The sequence below is a fragment of the Octodon degus genome, unplaced genomic scaffold (genome assembly GCF_000260255.1).
Source record: "Octodon degus isolate 3935 unplaced genomic scaffold, OctDeg1.0 scaffold00096, whole genome shotgun sequence".
NCBI classification, from domain to species: Eukaryota; Metazoa; Chordata; class Mammalia; order Rodentia; family Octodontidae; genus Octodon; species Octodon degus.
The window spans coordinates 1,288,369-1,304,888 of NW_004524672.1; the positions used below are offsets into that span (position 1 = coordinate 1,288,369).

A 16,520-nucleotide genomic window follows, 5' to 3' on the forward strand; every position below is an offset into this window, starting at 1 on the left:
AGTTAGAAGAAGGTAACAAGATGATATTGCTGAATACACATGGCTAGAAATCACTTCTGTACAGATTGTCTTGGTTGCTTGCTGGTTGCAAAGACAAAATACACAACACCCAAAATTAAGGGTGAAAGGTTTATTTCAGTTGGCACTATGTAGAGGTTTTGGTCCACAGTCAGTTTGCTGCAAGGCGGGGCAGCGTGGCAGAAGAGAAACAGTCCACGGCAGGCAGGCAGACAGGCAGGCGGGTGCAGCAGTATTAAGCAGCAACAGCAGCAGAACAGAATCCTCCTTTCCTTTCACCCTAAACAGGCTACAAGGCTTTGGGTGGTGCCATCCACACCGAGGGTGGGCCTTCCCATTACCCACACCCAGAACTATGTCAAACCCATTAGTGGGCTAATTTGGCACCATACAGCCTTAATTCCACTATCGCACAACCTAGATCCAGCAGCTTTCAAGAAGTCCCACCTATGTGTGCATGAGGCTTTGGCAGGGGAGGTGGAGACATCTACATGCAAGCCATGCCAGGTGCTGTGGGGAAGAGCCTGTAGATCTTACTGGGTCAGTGGACAGGGGGATATCTAGACCCTGGTGTTGATGTTCAGATTCCCTCTTGGGCACGGTGAGGAGGTGAGTCCCTACTGAGACAGAGGATTCCTGGAAATAGCAGCAAAGATTGTGGCCTTCTGTCCACCTGGGCTGCATAGATCACTTCACTCAAGTAAATTTCATTGGCAATAAAATGCTGTGAAAGTATGGAGCGATTTTCAGTAAGATTTTTTTCCTCTTTCCTAATTTTCTTCCCTGGAAACAACTTCTCATGCTTGCTCAGCATGTTTTCTTTAAATCCAGGTTTACACTGCATCTTAACTTGTCTCATAATGATGGACTCTATCCTGGGACACCTCTTAATGCTTCCTTCCTCCCCATTCCTCCCCTGTTTTCAGTTTTCTAATTTCCACTTTCCCACTGGATTAATCAAAGTCTCTCCTTTACCATTCCCAGCCCAGAGTCAGTTCACTGTCACAAAGCCACGCTCTGCATTGAGTTGGCTGGAGAGATAGGATCAGGTGATAGAAAGCCTAGCTGTGCTCCCACTGACTAGGCTGAAGGTGGAGCTCTAATGCACTTATAGACAGTGCTCCCTTTCTGAGAACAGCACCACTTAGATGATACCACGGTCTGATGCCAGCTCAAGCCGTAGCCAGGCCCCCTGGGATCATAGCTGCAGAGGCTTCAAAGTGGGTGGCTGAGCACTGTGGGCCAAATCCTGGAGAACCAATTCTCTAGGTGGCCTTTCCTAACTATAGCTCTTTTCTCAAAGCAAAGTTTTGCAAATGAATTTACCTTTTTGCACACTGAATCCAGGGAAGGGTGAAGTCTTGCTAATTCCTGAGATGCTCTCCAACCATCTTTACTATCGTCCTGATGCAAACAGCTTTCCTTCTTAAAAATATCAATAGCGTTGGAGCTATAACTCAGCAGCACAAGCGCCTGCTTGGCAAGCACAAGGTTCTGAGGTCCTGAGCTTGATTTCTAGCACACCCATTCCCCTCCCCAAATTTTCATAGTTTTAGTATCTCCATACTGTATAGCTTCAACTTGTCAAGCATTTCCTTTATGGTGAAACTAAATATTTTTCAAATTACTTTTTGCTCCCATTTCTCCTTGTAGCACTTGCTGAGAGCTGCTAGAAGTATCATTAACACCACCTGAGTATTGAATTAATCCACCAGATTAATTAGTCCACTGCTCTTAAACTTAGTGTCCTACAACATCTCTGGACATGGGTAAGACGTAGATGAACTGTCTGTGTGTGCTGCTAGCCTAAGTGCTACTGGTGTCATTGATTCCAATTGAAACCTCCTGAGCACTGTCTTTACCTTATGTGTTCTGTCACCATTTTAGTCTTCTGAGCCCTGATTAGAATCTCCTTTCCAGCGTGGGTATGGCATTCTAGAGTTCTCTAGCAGGTATCTCCAAATCTTTTCAAATTCTTCTGGTAAGTTCCAAAGGCTTCTGAACCACAGGGTGAGGTATAGGCACAGCAACAACCCTATGGCTCTGGCACCAAAATCTGTCTCAGTCACTTTCCTCATTATTGGAACAGAACACTTGATATCCACAACTTCAAGGATAAGAGGTTTATTTTGGCTCCTGGTGTTTAGAGGATTTAGTCCTTAGTCAGCTGAATTCAAAGTAGGGAGGGCCTCATGGCAGGATCTGGCAGAGGAGAGCTGTTTACCTCAAGGCAGCCAGGAAACAGAGAATAAGGAGAGCTGGGGAGGCAGGTGTAGCCTTGCCAGTCAGTCACCTTCCCATGACCCACTTCTTCTGACTAGGCTGCGTCTCCTAAGAGTGCATGCAGCTATGGAGTCGTCAGTGGTTTAATCAACTCCTCAGTGTAGTGCTGCCTGATCCAATCACCTCTTGCAGCCCAGCCTCTGAATACATGAGGCTTTGGGTCAATGCACTGTCTTATCTAGTCCCAAATGACAACCATTAATTTTTTGTATTTTAGGGAAGAGTCTACAGGGTGTTCAGGGTCTTACTACTTACTAGATTGGACTCGTAGTGATCCGCCTGTCTACAGCCTTCCGAGAGCTGGGATTATAGGCTCGTGCCACCACGCCCAGTCTGACAACCACTAATTTGTGAGAAGATACATTAGAATGATATTTTTGGCATAATAAGATGTTTTTGTTTGGTGCCTTCAAAGGTGTGGTGAAGCAAACTGCTGTAGGTGGTTGTTGATAGCACACATGACCCCATTTTGTGAACTACAGTGCACAGGACATATTGCTAGTAACAGTGTCAGACTGGCAGCCCAATGGAGCGCTATTCACCAGTGACCCAGTAACTGCAGTTCAGGAAAGAGGCCAGTCAAAAAGTTTCTGTGACTTTTTATGACTTGCCCCTGTCCTAGATAGGCATGTAAGGTATGCGTAAGGTCATCTACAGTCTGTTCCTGGAGAAACACTGGAAGGAGGGCTTGTAAACTTTGGCAGCTCATGTAAAGCAGAGATCTTCAAACTTATGTGTATGACTGCAAGCAGGTAGAGGGGCCAGGGGTTCGATCCCCATGCCTGCCGTGCGAGCCCCACCCAGGGCCTGTTGAGAATGGCAGTGGAGTCTGGCCATGGTGGTGTGCATCTGTAATCCCAGTTCTTGGGAGGCTGTAAACAGATGGATCACTACAAGTCCGATCTAGTAGTGAGGCTCTGAACACCCTGTAGACCCTTCCTTAAAATACAACCCCCTCCAAAAAAAAAATCCCAAAAGCTTAGGTTAGGGTCCTTGGGGAGCAAAAGGATTCCTGAAAATTACTAAATTAATGTCAAAATTAACAAAGAGGTCAATTTTCAGATTTTCAGCTGCTGTCTTTGGACAAAGTTCTCATCTTCTCTTTAATAATTTTCTTCATCTTGCTTTTCAAAAGAAAAGTTTGCTCTTCTATCCCCATCCTCCCCAAATATTACTGCCCTTCTTTACTCCAGAGTGTAAGAGCTGGTGATGTGACCACAACAAAAGGCCACCCACTTGTTGGTGCTCAGGACTGCTAGCACCCTGCTTGTGGGCTCCATGTCCCAGAAGACAGAGTGTTTCCAACATTTTGCTTCCGTCAGAGTGGAAGGATAACTTATCCATGGGTAGGTCATTAAAAAAATAATCCTCAGTAATAAATATCTATATTGCTCTTGATGTACATTTTAGTTCATTTGAACTGCTATAATAAAATATCTTGAGTAATCTATAAACGACAGAAAATTGTTGCTCACAGTTCTGGAGGCTGGGACGTCCAAAGTCTAGATGCTGGTAGAGGTGAAGTATGATAAAGACTCTGTGTGGTACGTGGCCTCCCTTCATGCTGTGTTCCCACAGGAGGGAGGGAAGGGGCAAACAAGATCCCACAGGCCCCTTTCAGAAGGACAGAAATCCCACAACATAAGGCTTCACCCCTCATGACCCGATCACCTTGCACGCCCCATCTCTTAATAACAATTTATTGGGGAGTAGGCTTCAATGTCTGTATCTTAGGGGTACAGATACTCAAGCCATAGTGTACAACTCAAGAGGAGTTCAAGTAACTGAGTGACGTTTATATAGGAATTTCTTTCCATTCAAAGCTTATTGTGTTGAGTGAGATGTTTTGCAACACACAGCTTTGGAAATAAAAAAAAGAGAGAATATAAGATTGTTGCTGAAACCATCTCACTCCAGAAAGTGTAATCAATCCAGGGCTAACTAAAGTAATTAAGAAACAAAGAGTCTATATTTCTAATAAAGCTCTTTTCAACATTTAATAATTATGTATCAAGATTTAATTTAACTTATGGTTTTGGTGACTTAGATACTATAAAGAATGAAGTTGAAAAGCCAATCCTATCAGAAAAAAATTAAGACTTCATGACTTATGAATATGGGAAATGAAATGTATTTTATATACAGATATATTTTTGATGCTGAGAAGGATGGTGAGGTGATCAATATGGCATGTATAATACAAAAATTTCAAGTGTAAAAATTTATGTAGGGAAGCAAAATGGAAATACGAATTCAAAAGGAAAAATTAGCAATGTAAAATTCATAGTAAAGAGTTTGTGTGCAACATTGGAAACTGATGGTGGTGAAAATCATATTTTAGGGAATATGATGCTTTGGATAAATCTAAAATAAGATGGTAATGGCTTTATTTTAAAAAATCAGTGTTTACATTACTCCAGAAGTCACCCTTGTGGAGGGCTCTTGGGTGGCTGGCCTTGAAGGAGGAGCAATTGTCTGCTTTTTATAAACCCGACTGTGTTTCCATGTAGTGATGTGTACAGAGCTGGCTAGCATTTTTCCTTATCCCTTTAGTTGGCTGTGGTTTTATTTGGTTACTGTATTTAGTGCAGGGTCTGCAGGGTCTCACTACACAGATCGGACTCATAGTGAGCCTCCTGTTTTCAACCTCCTAAGCGCTAGGATCACAGGCTCGCACCACCACGCCCAGTCTCAATCGCCGTCTCAGCACACCCAGGGGAGGGGGGGCCAGAATCTCCATCTCATCATGCCCCGGGAGCTGGGCCAGCATGGCATGCTGGGGATCGAACCCCGGTCCCTACAATTGGCTTTAAACAATTCATATTATTGCAGCCAAGGTGCTGATACGTAGTTTCTGAAGCAAAGAGGACAGGGCTGTGTCGTCCCCACTGTAGCTCCCATGTCTGAGCCAGGGTGAGGTGGGATGGGTGAGGTGGGATTGGAGAGGCCCCACTCTCAGTGGTCAGCGGGGCTGGGTTGGGCCTTAAGATAAGAGGTTATGATTTCCCAGGGCATAAAGGGTTACACATCAGCCCTGAAGCACTGACCCCAAAACATTAGGCCCCATCTCCATTATGTTACACAGGTTACTGTTTCTGCAGGTCCTTCTCTCTGCGTGTTGCAGGTCATCTCCGGCCTCCTACCTGGCGCCGCCCACAGCGCTCACCTACTGAGCGCTCACCTACCGCTCTTGCAGTCACTCCTTCTCAAGCTGCTCTCTTCTTCACGAACTAATAAAACCTGAGTTCCGCCCTGGGTTGAAAGCTCTGTACTGATGCGCTCTCCTTGTGGCTGGACTTCGGGCCCCTGGGCTCCCCATAACTACAAACACGCCCTAGTGTGTCTGTTCTCACCATGGGTTACACTACAAGTGGCAGATTGAAATTAACTCACTTGAATTCCAATAACTTTTCATGAGGTTGAAAATATAAACTTCTTGGGTCACAACTATGGCCAAAAGGGGTGCCCTATAATCTGTTTCATTTATAGAGAAAATGAAGTTTTTAAATATCTAAAAAAGGGGAAAGTATCTAGTTGAAAATTCTTATGAGAGGATAAGCAAGTTATAGCATTTACATACACAAATTCCCTTTGATGAATGTTGCCATTATGTATATCTAAAATGTTAATATGTACCAATAATTTTTTTAAATTCCCCCCCCCCAAAAAAAAAGGGAAGTGCAAGGCTGCTGAGCTGGAGTGCCACTGGGGAACAGAATACATCCCAGAAGGAAAGTTCTGGTTCAGTTCTACTGGATCCGTGGCTTGGCACACTCTTCTTGCACTGACACACTTTGTTTTTCCTGTACACTAGAAATAATACTTTCCTTACTACACTGTGGTGAGAGTTACGTCATTTGATGTGGGCAGCACTCTGAAGAGCATCCCACAAGTGACCAATAATGTTGGCTCTTCACTTCCCCAGAACCACTGTGATCCCTGTCTCCATCCCCTCAGTCTCTCCTTTTTCCCCTCCCCCACAGAGAGTCAAAGTTATCCTCATTTACAGGTTTTCATGGCCTCCCTACTAATATGCTTGGTTCCCATTCTGAAGGTCCCAAAGTGTCTTCCAGAAATAAATTTATCTTTCAAATATATATTGAACGACTGCTATATTCCACTACAGTGGCCCTGGAGATAAATCTGTGGATTAGAAAGGGACAGAATTCCTAAAATCACAGAGTTGATAGGGTAACTAAATGGATAGTGCTGAATGCATTGGTTGTGTCCAGTACTGCAATGTTCTCTTGGGCTAACAGAGACCATTTGACTTTTGCAGGTTGGTCTGTGTATGTGTCCACACACCAATGCCTCTGTGGATCCATGCCTGCATGCCTGCATGCACCCATCCATCCATGCACCCATCCATCCATGCACCCATCCATCCATGCATCCATCCATCCATGCATCCATGTATCCATGCATCCATCATCCATGCATGCATGCACCCATCCATCCATGCACCCATCCATCCATGCATCCATCCATCCATGCATCCATCCATCCATCCATTCATCCATCCATCTATCCATCCATCCAAGCATCCATCCATCCATGCATCCATCATGCATGCATGCATGCATGCATGCATCCATCCATCCATCCATCCATCCATCCATTTATCCATCCAATTAGAATGTGAGGTGGAATTGCCAGCTGTTAAACCATAATCAGGAATTCTTCCTGTTCAGAGTCACTACAGCATCACTTTATTTAATAAAGTTTCCCTTTGTGCACATCTATCGCAGGACATGTGGAGTACAGATGAAGGTGAATTACATCATCTATCTGTTTTTAATGAATATGCAAGCATCTCTGGTTTTCTTTGATTTTGGACTGTATCTAATTTTAATATTAAATATGGAATATAAGTTAAATGATTCAGACAATTTTGTGTTTTCCTTCCAAAGCAATTATTCAGTTTATTGGGATAGAATGTAACTTTTTAAAAGACAATTTAAAGTTATCAATTTAGGGATGGAAAAGGCTTGATTAATTAAAATGATTCTCTTTTGGTTTGGTTTTGAAACTGTATCATGGATTGAAGTTCTACTACTTACTTAGAAATCTAGTGTTCAATAAATATAGGATGGAATTAACTTACCCATGTCAGATCCTGAAATCAAAAAAATAGCTTTTTACACTCAACACTCCTGGTTTCCATCTCTTTCCAGTACCCATAGGCTAGGCCTATAAACCAGCCAAGTCTTCAAAATGAGATGTCCTAATTCTTTGACCCAATCTTTGGTTAAAGCAGAGGGCCTTTTGAGTCAATTTAAAAACATATTTTTCCTCTTTTTAAAACTGAGATAACAATCGAAGATAAAATCATCATTTAACTGCCTTAAAGTTCATAATCCAGTAGCTGTTTTCGCATATTCAGAATGCTGTACAACCACAACAGCTCTGCAACCCAGAGCGTTCCCACCATCCCTCAAATAAACGGTGTACATTCCGGGATTTTCCACCCCTTTCCTTACAACTCACTTCTTTTCTATTGCAAACCTCACATATATGGAATCATGTCATATGTGGCTTTTTCTCTTTGCATGTTTTTTTCCAGGTTCATCTGTGAGATAGCATATAATTATCATTTCTCTTTTACAACTGAATACTATTCCATGATATAGATGCACTACATTTTGCTTAGCCATTGACCAGGTAATGGATGTGTGGTTGTCTCCACCTCTTGGCTGTTAAGAATGTGCATGAACTGGCATGTGTGTGAACAGAAGTTGTTGGTTCTGAGTTTGCACAGAGCCATGGAGTTGGGGGATCCTAGGCTAACTGTGTTTAACTTTTTGAGGAACTGCCAGAATGCTTTCCCCACAGGGTTTGTACCACTTTATATAAAAAATATTTGTACATGTATTTGATGTAATACCTACAAAATGTATAATTCTCTACTAGTACTTTCCTCTCCTAATTTCAAAGAGTGAAAAACGCACTTGAGTGACTTTAATGATGGTTTTTCAAGGGAAAAGATTAAATGGAAGAGGGTTTTTTTTAAAAAAAAATTTAGTACAGGGCCTACAGGGTCTCACTACACAGATCGGACTCATAGTGATCCTCTTGTTTTCAGCCTCCCAAGAGCTGGGATTATAGGCATGTGCCACCATGCCCAGTCTCATTCGCAGTCTCAGTGTGCCCCAGGGGCGGGGCTGGCATGGCAGGCCAGGGAGAAGAGGGTTTTACTTGGCGGCAAAATGATGTATTTCCCAAAAAATACATTTATGCCATATACAGGATTTCAGGCTACTTCTATTTCTAAGGATAAAAATTGATATTTACTAATTTTAACCATTGTTAAGGAAAGATGGTTGTTGGGTTTTTCAGTGGGGCAGTAAGGAAATAGGAAAGATGAAAGAAGGCTTTATTGCTCCAAACCACCCAGAGAGGATCCGAGGGAAATGAGGGGAGTCCTCTGACCTGAGATGAGGAAAGCTGAGACCTCTCCCGGCTTTTGCTAGGGCCGGAGTTAGCAGGTCAGTTTCAATTGCATGTAATGAGCTGATCGGGCTCTCTCCTGTGTGCGTGGGACAGGTGAGAGGAAACTGTACCCAGGGCTGGAGAGGGGAAGGAGGAGGAAGATAAGCTGTGGTTGTTTCAAGGGCTTCAGCCATGTTTGATGACCACCATAATAATTCAGCAATTTATACTAGGGCCAGAACCTATCAATGATTGCATCAAAAACCCCTGGAGCTGCCCTTTAGAAAAACTTTCATACACTATGAGTACTAAAAGTGATCATTTTCAACTTCAGAGTGTGCACCATGCCTTAAGAGACATATTTGTATTTAACACATGCAGAGTTTAACTCGAGACTCACAATCTCACCTGTCAACGAGAGTGTTCCAGAGGAGAGGAGAAGCCTGGCAGAATTGTTTCAGTACCTACACCTGCCTGTGAAGCCCCTTGCCCATGGTGTTAATGGGGTGCTCTTCCAGATGGACCAAACCCTTGGGCACAGATCCACGGTGAGTGTCCTCGGTGTGACCACTTGCTTGTCATAATTTCTCCTAATGTCAGTATGGCAAGTATAAACTCAATACTTAATGTGACAGAGAGTCAAGCTGTTCCAGAACCTTGGGATTAGGCCTGCATTCATGGTCGTAATTAAAGACCAGAACTCTCTATTGTCCTGAAGTGCGCCCACAGGGTCACTGAGTGGGAAGCTGCACAGCTGAACACCTTAGGCTCTTGCTTTCTTGATCATTGGATTTGAACAGCAAACACCCTACACACCCAGAACTCCCTGGGCCCTATAAGCAGCAGAATCACAACGCAGCATCTCATGAGCGTGGCTGGCAGGTTAGTAGCTTCCTCCTACTTATACATCTTAGTATCTGGAGCCCATGAACATTTTATGTTATGCAGCAAGGAGGAAATGATCTTGTTTCTTTCATAGCTACTTCAGTGAGAAGGACAAGCAGAGCGTGGGGTGAAAGGGTCTTATCAGGATTCAGACCTGATGCGACTCAAGCCCTTGGACAACAGCTGTGCCTGCCTACAACCTCTGACATTTCTGAATCACTTAGCTCTTTGTGAGAGGCTGAAAAATGGGCCATGCTCACAGGCTTAAGAAAATGAAATGAAGGCCACAACTTTCGCAAGATGAAATCTATGCCATTTACAAATGTTCCAGGGGATAAGTGCACATTTTACAAGCAGTGCTTGTAAATACAAGTTCATCTTGATTTAAAATAGTTTCTTGGGCTGGGGAGATAGCTCAGTGGTCTAAGTGCCTGTCTGGCAAGCACAAGGGCCTGGGTTTGATCCCCAGTACTGCATGCTGTGCCAGCCCCAAAACCCTGGGCGCACTGAGCCAACAACCCAAACCAGATGTGATAACACATGCTCGTAATCCCAGCACTGGGGAGGCTGAAACAGGAGCATTGGTACAAGTCTGATCTGCATAGCGAGACCCTGTACCAAATACATAAATTTAAAAAAACAAAAAAATTTCTTCCCTGGATTTAACACCTCCTTCATTGTTTCCCCTTATTTTACTTAGTAAATATATTGAAATGGCCTTCACTGCAGGGATCATGAATTTCAGTAGAATGGCTGGGACAAGAGAGGCTTCAGAGTAGACGCTGGAAAATGTAGGCTATCCCAAGGCTCCTAGCTCCTACCTTCTCATTAGGGTTGCGCCCAGGGTCATCTAGATTTCATTGTAAGGTGAGGTCCCTTTGCTCACCTAAGGATCTGTGCTAACCAGTGCTGTAGATTTCTATAGTGTTTATAATCATGTCAGCACCAGGAGATCTAGACGATGTGGAAGGAAGACTCAAAAAGCTTCTCCACAGCACCAAGGGGGTGGGGCCTGGGCTTCTGTTCTAAAATCACGGGAATGAGTGGCCTGAAAGATACAACCACATCACAGCTGTTTTGAGGATCAACTAAGATGATGGAATTGGAAGGTCTTTGATAAGTATAAGAGCTAACAAATGATTGTGAATGGTTGGTGGCCTTTTTGGATTGTATCTCTTCTGTGTTAAAATCAGCCAATTACAGTGATGTCACCCAGGTGGATTTCTACCTCATTGGTAAGGTCCTGGGCCACCTAACTCTTCCCTAATGGTTTCACACCACTTCCCCCTTCCTCCCAACCATTCTTCCAATCCATCTAGATTTCCTTCTGTCTACCCTTCTTGGAATTGATTCTACTTAGTGGTATCCAGGATTGGTTTCAGCAGGGCCCTTGAACACGGCATCCTTCCTGTTCTCTGGTTTTCAGTGAAGAATCAGGTCCCTTCCTTCACCTGCGAATCCAGTTGTGATCTGTAGAATGTGCCCGCAGTCCCCACCACAGGGAGGACCCCACTGAAAGGTGTTCCATATGTCTTGTCTTTCTGTTAGCAAGGAGGATAGGGAACGGTGGCAGCCTAAGAGAGGCTGGCATCTGCGCTGTCCCTTGGGATGAACCAGCTGTAGTAGTAGCTATTAGAAATGGAAAAAGGAAAGTTTTCTGGACTTAATGGCTCCAGTCTCTTTTTAATTTGTCTCACATGACAGTGAGCAGAGTGAATTAATTTGCATTCTTGTCTTCCACCAGGTCGTTTGTACTCCTTCTCTTCTCTATTCAACATGTGTATGGGGTAAGTACCCGAATTCACACTGATGGCACATTGAAAATTATCCTCATTAAGTGTGTGGTTTTTGTTATCCTTTTAGACAAGTTCTCTATGAGTCCTAGACTTAGTTTTCTCTTCTGTAAGATGAGGTTTAGACTACATAAATGTTGACATTTCTTTAATATTTTGTGGTGAGGATTACTTATAGAATTGCCTAAATATTGGAGATGGCTTTATTTTGTAATTAATATGTCCTTTCTAAAAACCTTTTTTGAGACAGGCAAGAGGCAGTGGAACCATTTTAAGGACAAACCAAGAAATATAAAATTAAATTTGAATATTTTAGCTCTGGAGAAAGATAAGCGCAGAACATTTTGTAATAAGCCCTCTTCTTTCTTTTGCCCTTTCACCAAAAAAAAAAAAAAAAAAAAAAAAAAAAAAAAAAAAAAAAAAATCTGAGTTAGTGAAATTTCAGATGCTTTTGGGAAATCCCAGTGCAAACTGCCTCTCACTCAGGCTGGTCCTGAGGCAGCTGCCAGTGATTTATCCCTTAACCTGAGGCTCAGTTTTCTCCAATATTAGAGGAAGCCACATGCTTGGTCCACTTATATTCACATGCATTCAAAAGTGTTGCCTAAAATACTGTAAGGGACAGAATAACACAGTGATGTGCCAGCCTGGTGTGAATTTTTCTACTTACCTTACCTGATTTTTGTAACTTGTTTATATTATATTGTTTTGTTTTCTATTAAAAAATCTCGGGGGCCGGGGAGATAGCTCAGTGGAATAAGGACTTGCCTGGCAAGCACAAGGGCCTGAGTTCAATCCCTGGTTCCACAAAAAGAAAAAAAAAAGAAAAAGTAAAACATCTCCAGTCTTAAATTTAGCTTCTTTTGCTCCTATTGTTCCCATTGAAGGAGAATGACATTGTTTTTTGGGTTAAGAAATTTCCAATAGGAGTGGCTCATATTTTGTATTTTATCTTTTTCAACAGGTTTATATAATCTATTTTTTTTTTTTGTTTTAGGGAAAGGTCTACAGGGTATTCAGGGTCTTACTACTAGATCTGACTCAAAGTGATCCACCTGTTTATACCCTCCCAAGAGCTAAGATTACAGGCGCACGCTACCATGCCCAGTCTCAATTGCCGTCTTAGTGTGCCCTGGGGGTGGAGCCAGCATGGCAGACCTGGGGATCAAACCCCCGGCCCCTGAGCCTGCTTGCAGGTGCTTTTATCCAATGAGCTATTTGGCCAGCCTGATACAATCTATTTTTGAGATGCATATTTCTTCTATAAGAATTTACCACCCACTTTTTAAAAAATGTATTTAGTACAGGGTCTACAGGGTGTCACTACACAGATTGGACTCACAGTGATCCTCCTGTTTTCAGCCTCTCAAGTGCTGGGATTACAGGTGCACGCTACCATGCCCAGTCTCAGTTGCCCTCTTAGTGCACCAGCATAGCACACCAGGGATGGAAACCCAGCCCCTGAGCTTGCCTAAGCAGGTGCTTTAGTCCACTGAACTATCTGGCCAGGCCTACCACACACTTTTAAGTATTTATTGAGAATTTATCTTATTAGAATCTGCTAATGTATTTTAAACTGATTCCTCCCTGAAATGAAATTTTGCTGCAAACACCTCAATGATGTTTGGCAAAAATAAATAAATAGGGCCGGGGGTAAAGTTTAGAGGATTAATCACCTGCCTGGCAAGTGCCAAGTCTTGAGTTTGATCCCTGGTACAAAAAAGAAAATCTAAAAAAAAAAAGAAAGAAAGAAAATCTCAAAGTTGTTTTTTAATATCAAGCCATCATCTAATCAACTGACTTTCTTTTTCTGTGGCTATTTGGACATTTCAGTAAATACACCGTAATGAATCCCAACCTTAAATGACCTCAAGTCCTCAGACAAGTTATTTTAAGAGCTTTGTGCTGTCCTGAACTGAACCTGGGTTTTTATTTATTTTTTTTAACTTTATTAGGATTTTGAACTTAGATGTTCACAGATAACAGCATTACTCAGAATGTAAGAGGCATGTCTCTCAAAGTTCATGATCATGGTATCTCCCCTGCCAGATAACTATACAAATTGCAAGTACATTTTTAAAAAAACTTACATTACCTAATTGCTTGGGTCTTGTGAAGCTTCAAATTTTTATAAACCTTTTAATGACCCATGAGAAGTTTATTTATAGAATACCTGTTTCATTAATGCTTAAAGAGATTTCTTTTGGATTTTGTCTAAGCAAATTTTCTCCCCCAAAGAGGGTCTAAATTGTGTGATTGAAAAGAATTTTTGGAATATATTTTTTGTCTTCTCTCTCTCTCTTTTTTTTGCACTGGGGATTGAACTTAGGACCTTGTGCTTGCCAGGCAGACACTTAAATCACTAAGCTATCTCCCCAGTTCTTGTTGGAACATATATATCTGTCTGTGTATGTATACATGTGTATATTCATATATACTCATACCTATGTATGTATTTCTTCCATCAAAACTATAAATATTGGTTTTATGCTTTCATTACACATAGGTCTAAAGGCTTAAGTTTACAGTCTCAAGTTTAAAAGGTCTATCAATTACAGAAATGTGCACTCGCTCTGTACATATTGCTGTAAGGGCTGGACTAGACAAGAGCATGAACTAAGCAGTTCATTTCTGATGTCATCTTGATGTCCAGATCCACCTTGGAGCCCAGCACCTAGAGGCTGTGCACTTCTGTGTTGAAGTGGGTGGTGATACGTAGAGATGCTAAGGATTTGTCAGAACAAAATGATTCCTCTCAAGGGATATGCTCAGGTGTGTGTGTGTGTGTGTGTGTGTGTGTGTGTGTGTGTGTGTATGTGCACAATGCTTATGTGTTGACTTTGTAAAGATAACATTGAAGGAAAACCAGTCCAAAGTGGGAAAGGCGGATCATTACAGTTAAGAATCTTTCAGGTTGAGGGACACAGTAGAGGAACAATTCTGAGATAGCAGCAAATTGTAGGAAGAGCAAATCTAAACTGAAGCCCACCCCTGAGCCTAAAGAACTATTCTAGGAAGGAGTCAAAGCGCCACACATACCTTAGCTGATCTGGAGGGCAAAGCAGGCAAGACTTGGGAAAACAATCGAATGTGTGATCTACATGTATGTAGATGTGCTTAGCGGTGTGAGCTTACACGCTAAGACTGTTCACCGCACAGGACACTAAGTCTTACTAGGAGAGAAAAACTAAAAGACCTTGGCCCAAGCAAAGTATCTTGAGAAGGAAGATTTTTTTTTCTTTCTTTCCAGTGTTCTTGTATCGGAAGATCATTGCTCAAATAACCAACCCTCCTTGTTCTTACGTATCAGCTTAGTTACTTTGCCTTTTAATATATCATTTTCATCTTGCTCTTCTTGGACACAGAGGTAGCAAGCGTGCTGTGGCATCCCTAGGAGTGAGCCAACAGTGTTTATGTGTACTTTGTGCATTCAACCAAGTGCCGAGGACTGCTGTGCTAAATGGTTTGCTTCACTTTCCAGAGTGGAAAGAAGTATATCAGTCTGTGTGGAGGAAGAGACTGCTCTACTTGCCAGTGCTTTCCTGAAAAGGGGACCAGGGTAAGTGATATGAAAATCAGTATCAATAGAGACAGCATAGTTCAGTGTTGAACCACTGTGAACATTTATTGTGACCAGATCCTTAACGTACTTTGGTAGTCACTAATGTTTGTATGTCTAACAAGGAAAGTTCTTCGCAGTCTGATAAGCAACCACAACTACATTACTCTGTGTGTCCAGCTCAGAAGACCATCTGGGCAGCAGTGGTTCACTCCACATTTTATGTAACACAAGTCTTGGGAATTGCCCTGTGAAGAGAGGCCTGGTGTTAAACGCTGGATACCAGATCACCTCTTTCATGTTTGGGTTGAATATGAGCATCCCAAAGGCTCTAAAAAGCACAGCAATAATTGTGTGCATGTAGGGGCTTTAATTTTATTTAACCATGCATCTCCTTTTTGGATAACACATACTGAAACTCAGCTACTGTTCTGATGAAAGCCATAGCGACATTCATTGCAGGCTTAGTTCAGGTGCTGTTTTGTGAGCTTAAGAAGCTTCAGCTCACTTGACTCCACAAGGACCATCTTGATTATACCAACTCAGCATGGGGCTGGGGAGGGCCTCGCTCAGACCCACCCGAGCAGTGCTCTTCGTGATTAAGCTGTTATCTATTCTGCAGAGCCCAGAGACCCTTTTGGGCATTATCAGGTTTCTTGAACTTTTGCAAACATCACCTGTATGGTCTTTTTTAAAACATATTTTTGAGTCAGGGTCTTGCTGTGCAGCCCAGTCTGGCCTCAAGCTCACTTGGTAGCCCAGGCTGGTCTTGAACTCCCAACAATCCTCCTGCCTCAGCCTCCCAAGTGCTGGGATTACAGATGTGTGCCACCACACCTGGATCCTTTATATCCTGGCATCTGGCAGGCCACAAATTCATTTGTGCAGAAGCATTAGACCCAACAGTTCTTTGATTAAAAATAGACTCATGACTTTTGTATACATACATTGAAGTATCAGTATGTATCTTTCATATACAATTACATGTCAATTTAGAAATTTAAAAGTTACTCCCACAATTTATAGCACAAAAGTGTTCCAGAAGCTTTGGGCCATTTTGAGCAAGGTCAATGATTTGTTATTATTATTATTATTACTAATTATTATTATTATTTTTTTTTGGGGGGCTGCTCAGGATGCCTTCAGGGCAGGTCTGGTTTGGCTTGAGGATGAGGGGACCGAACTACAGCATCCTGAGCCTGACTGCTTTGTTTCAGCAGGTACTTAAACACCTGAGCTAATGGGCAGGCCTCCTCAAAATTAACACTTTTTTTTTTTTTTTTTTTCCGAACCAGGGATTGAACTCAGGCCCTTGCACTTGCCAGGCAAGTGCTTATTCTACTGAGCTATCTCCCTGGCCCTGCTTTTATTATTTTTAATGGAAATATGCCTTTATTCCTTGCATTGCCAGTCTGGAAGGCTGGGTATTTGCCCTGTGGTGATCAGTGAAAGAGTCCAAACCCACCGAACCTCCTGGCCTGATTTCCCTGATTTATCTCAGTTTTGGTCTTGGTTGGGGTGGCTGTGGCAGTGGTGGCAGCAGTGACAGGGGC

The 16,520-nt window shown here is 42.6% G+C and overlaps 1 protein-coding gene across 1 annotated transcript in view; it reads left to right on the forward strand.

Moving 5' to 3' along the window:
- Positions 1–16,520, forward strand: part of Col4a4 (collagen type IV alpha 4 chain) — a 160,733-nt gene that overhangs the window by 9,356 nt on the left and 134,857 nt on the right. The window contains exons 2-4 of the mRNA XM_023723057.1: positions 9,112–9,278; positions 11,360–11,402; positions 14,890–14,967. Of these exons, the coding sequence (XP_023578825.1) occupies positions 9,223–9,278; positions 11,360–11,402; positions 14,890–14,967 (177 nt within the window). The 5' untranslated portion in view covers positions 9,112–9,222. The remainder of the gene's footprint in view (positions 1–9,111; positions 9,279–11,359; positions 11,403–14,889; positions 14,968–16,520) is intronic.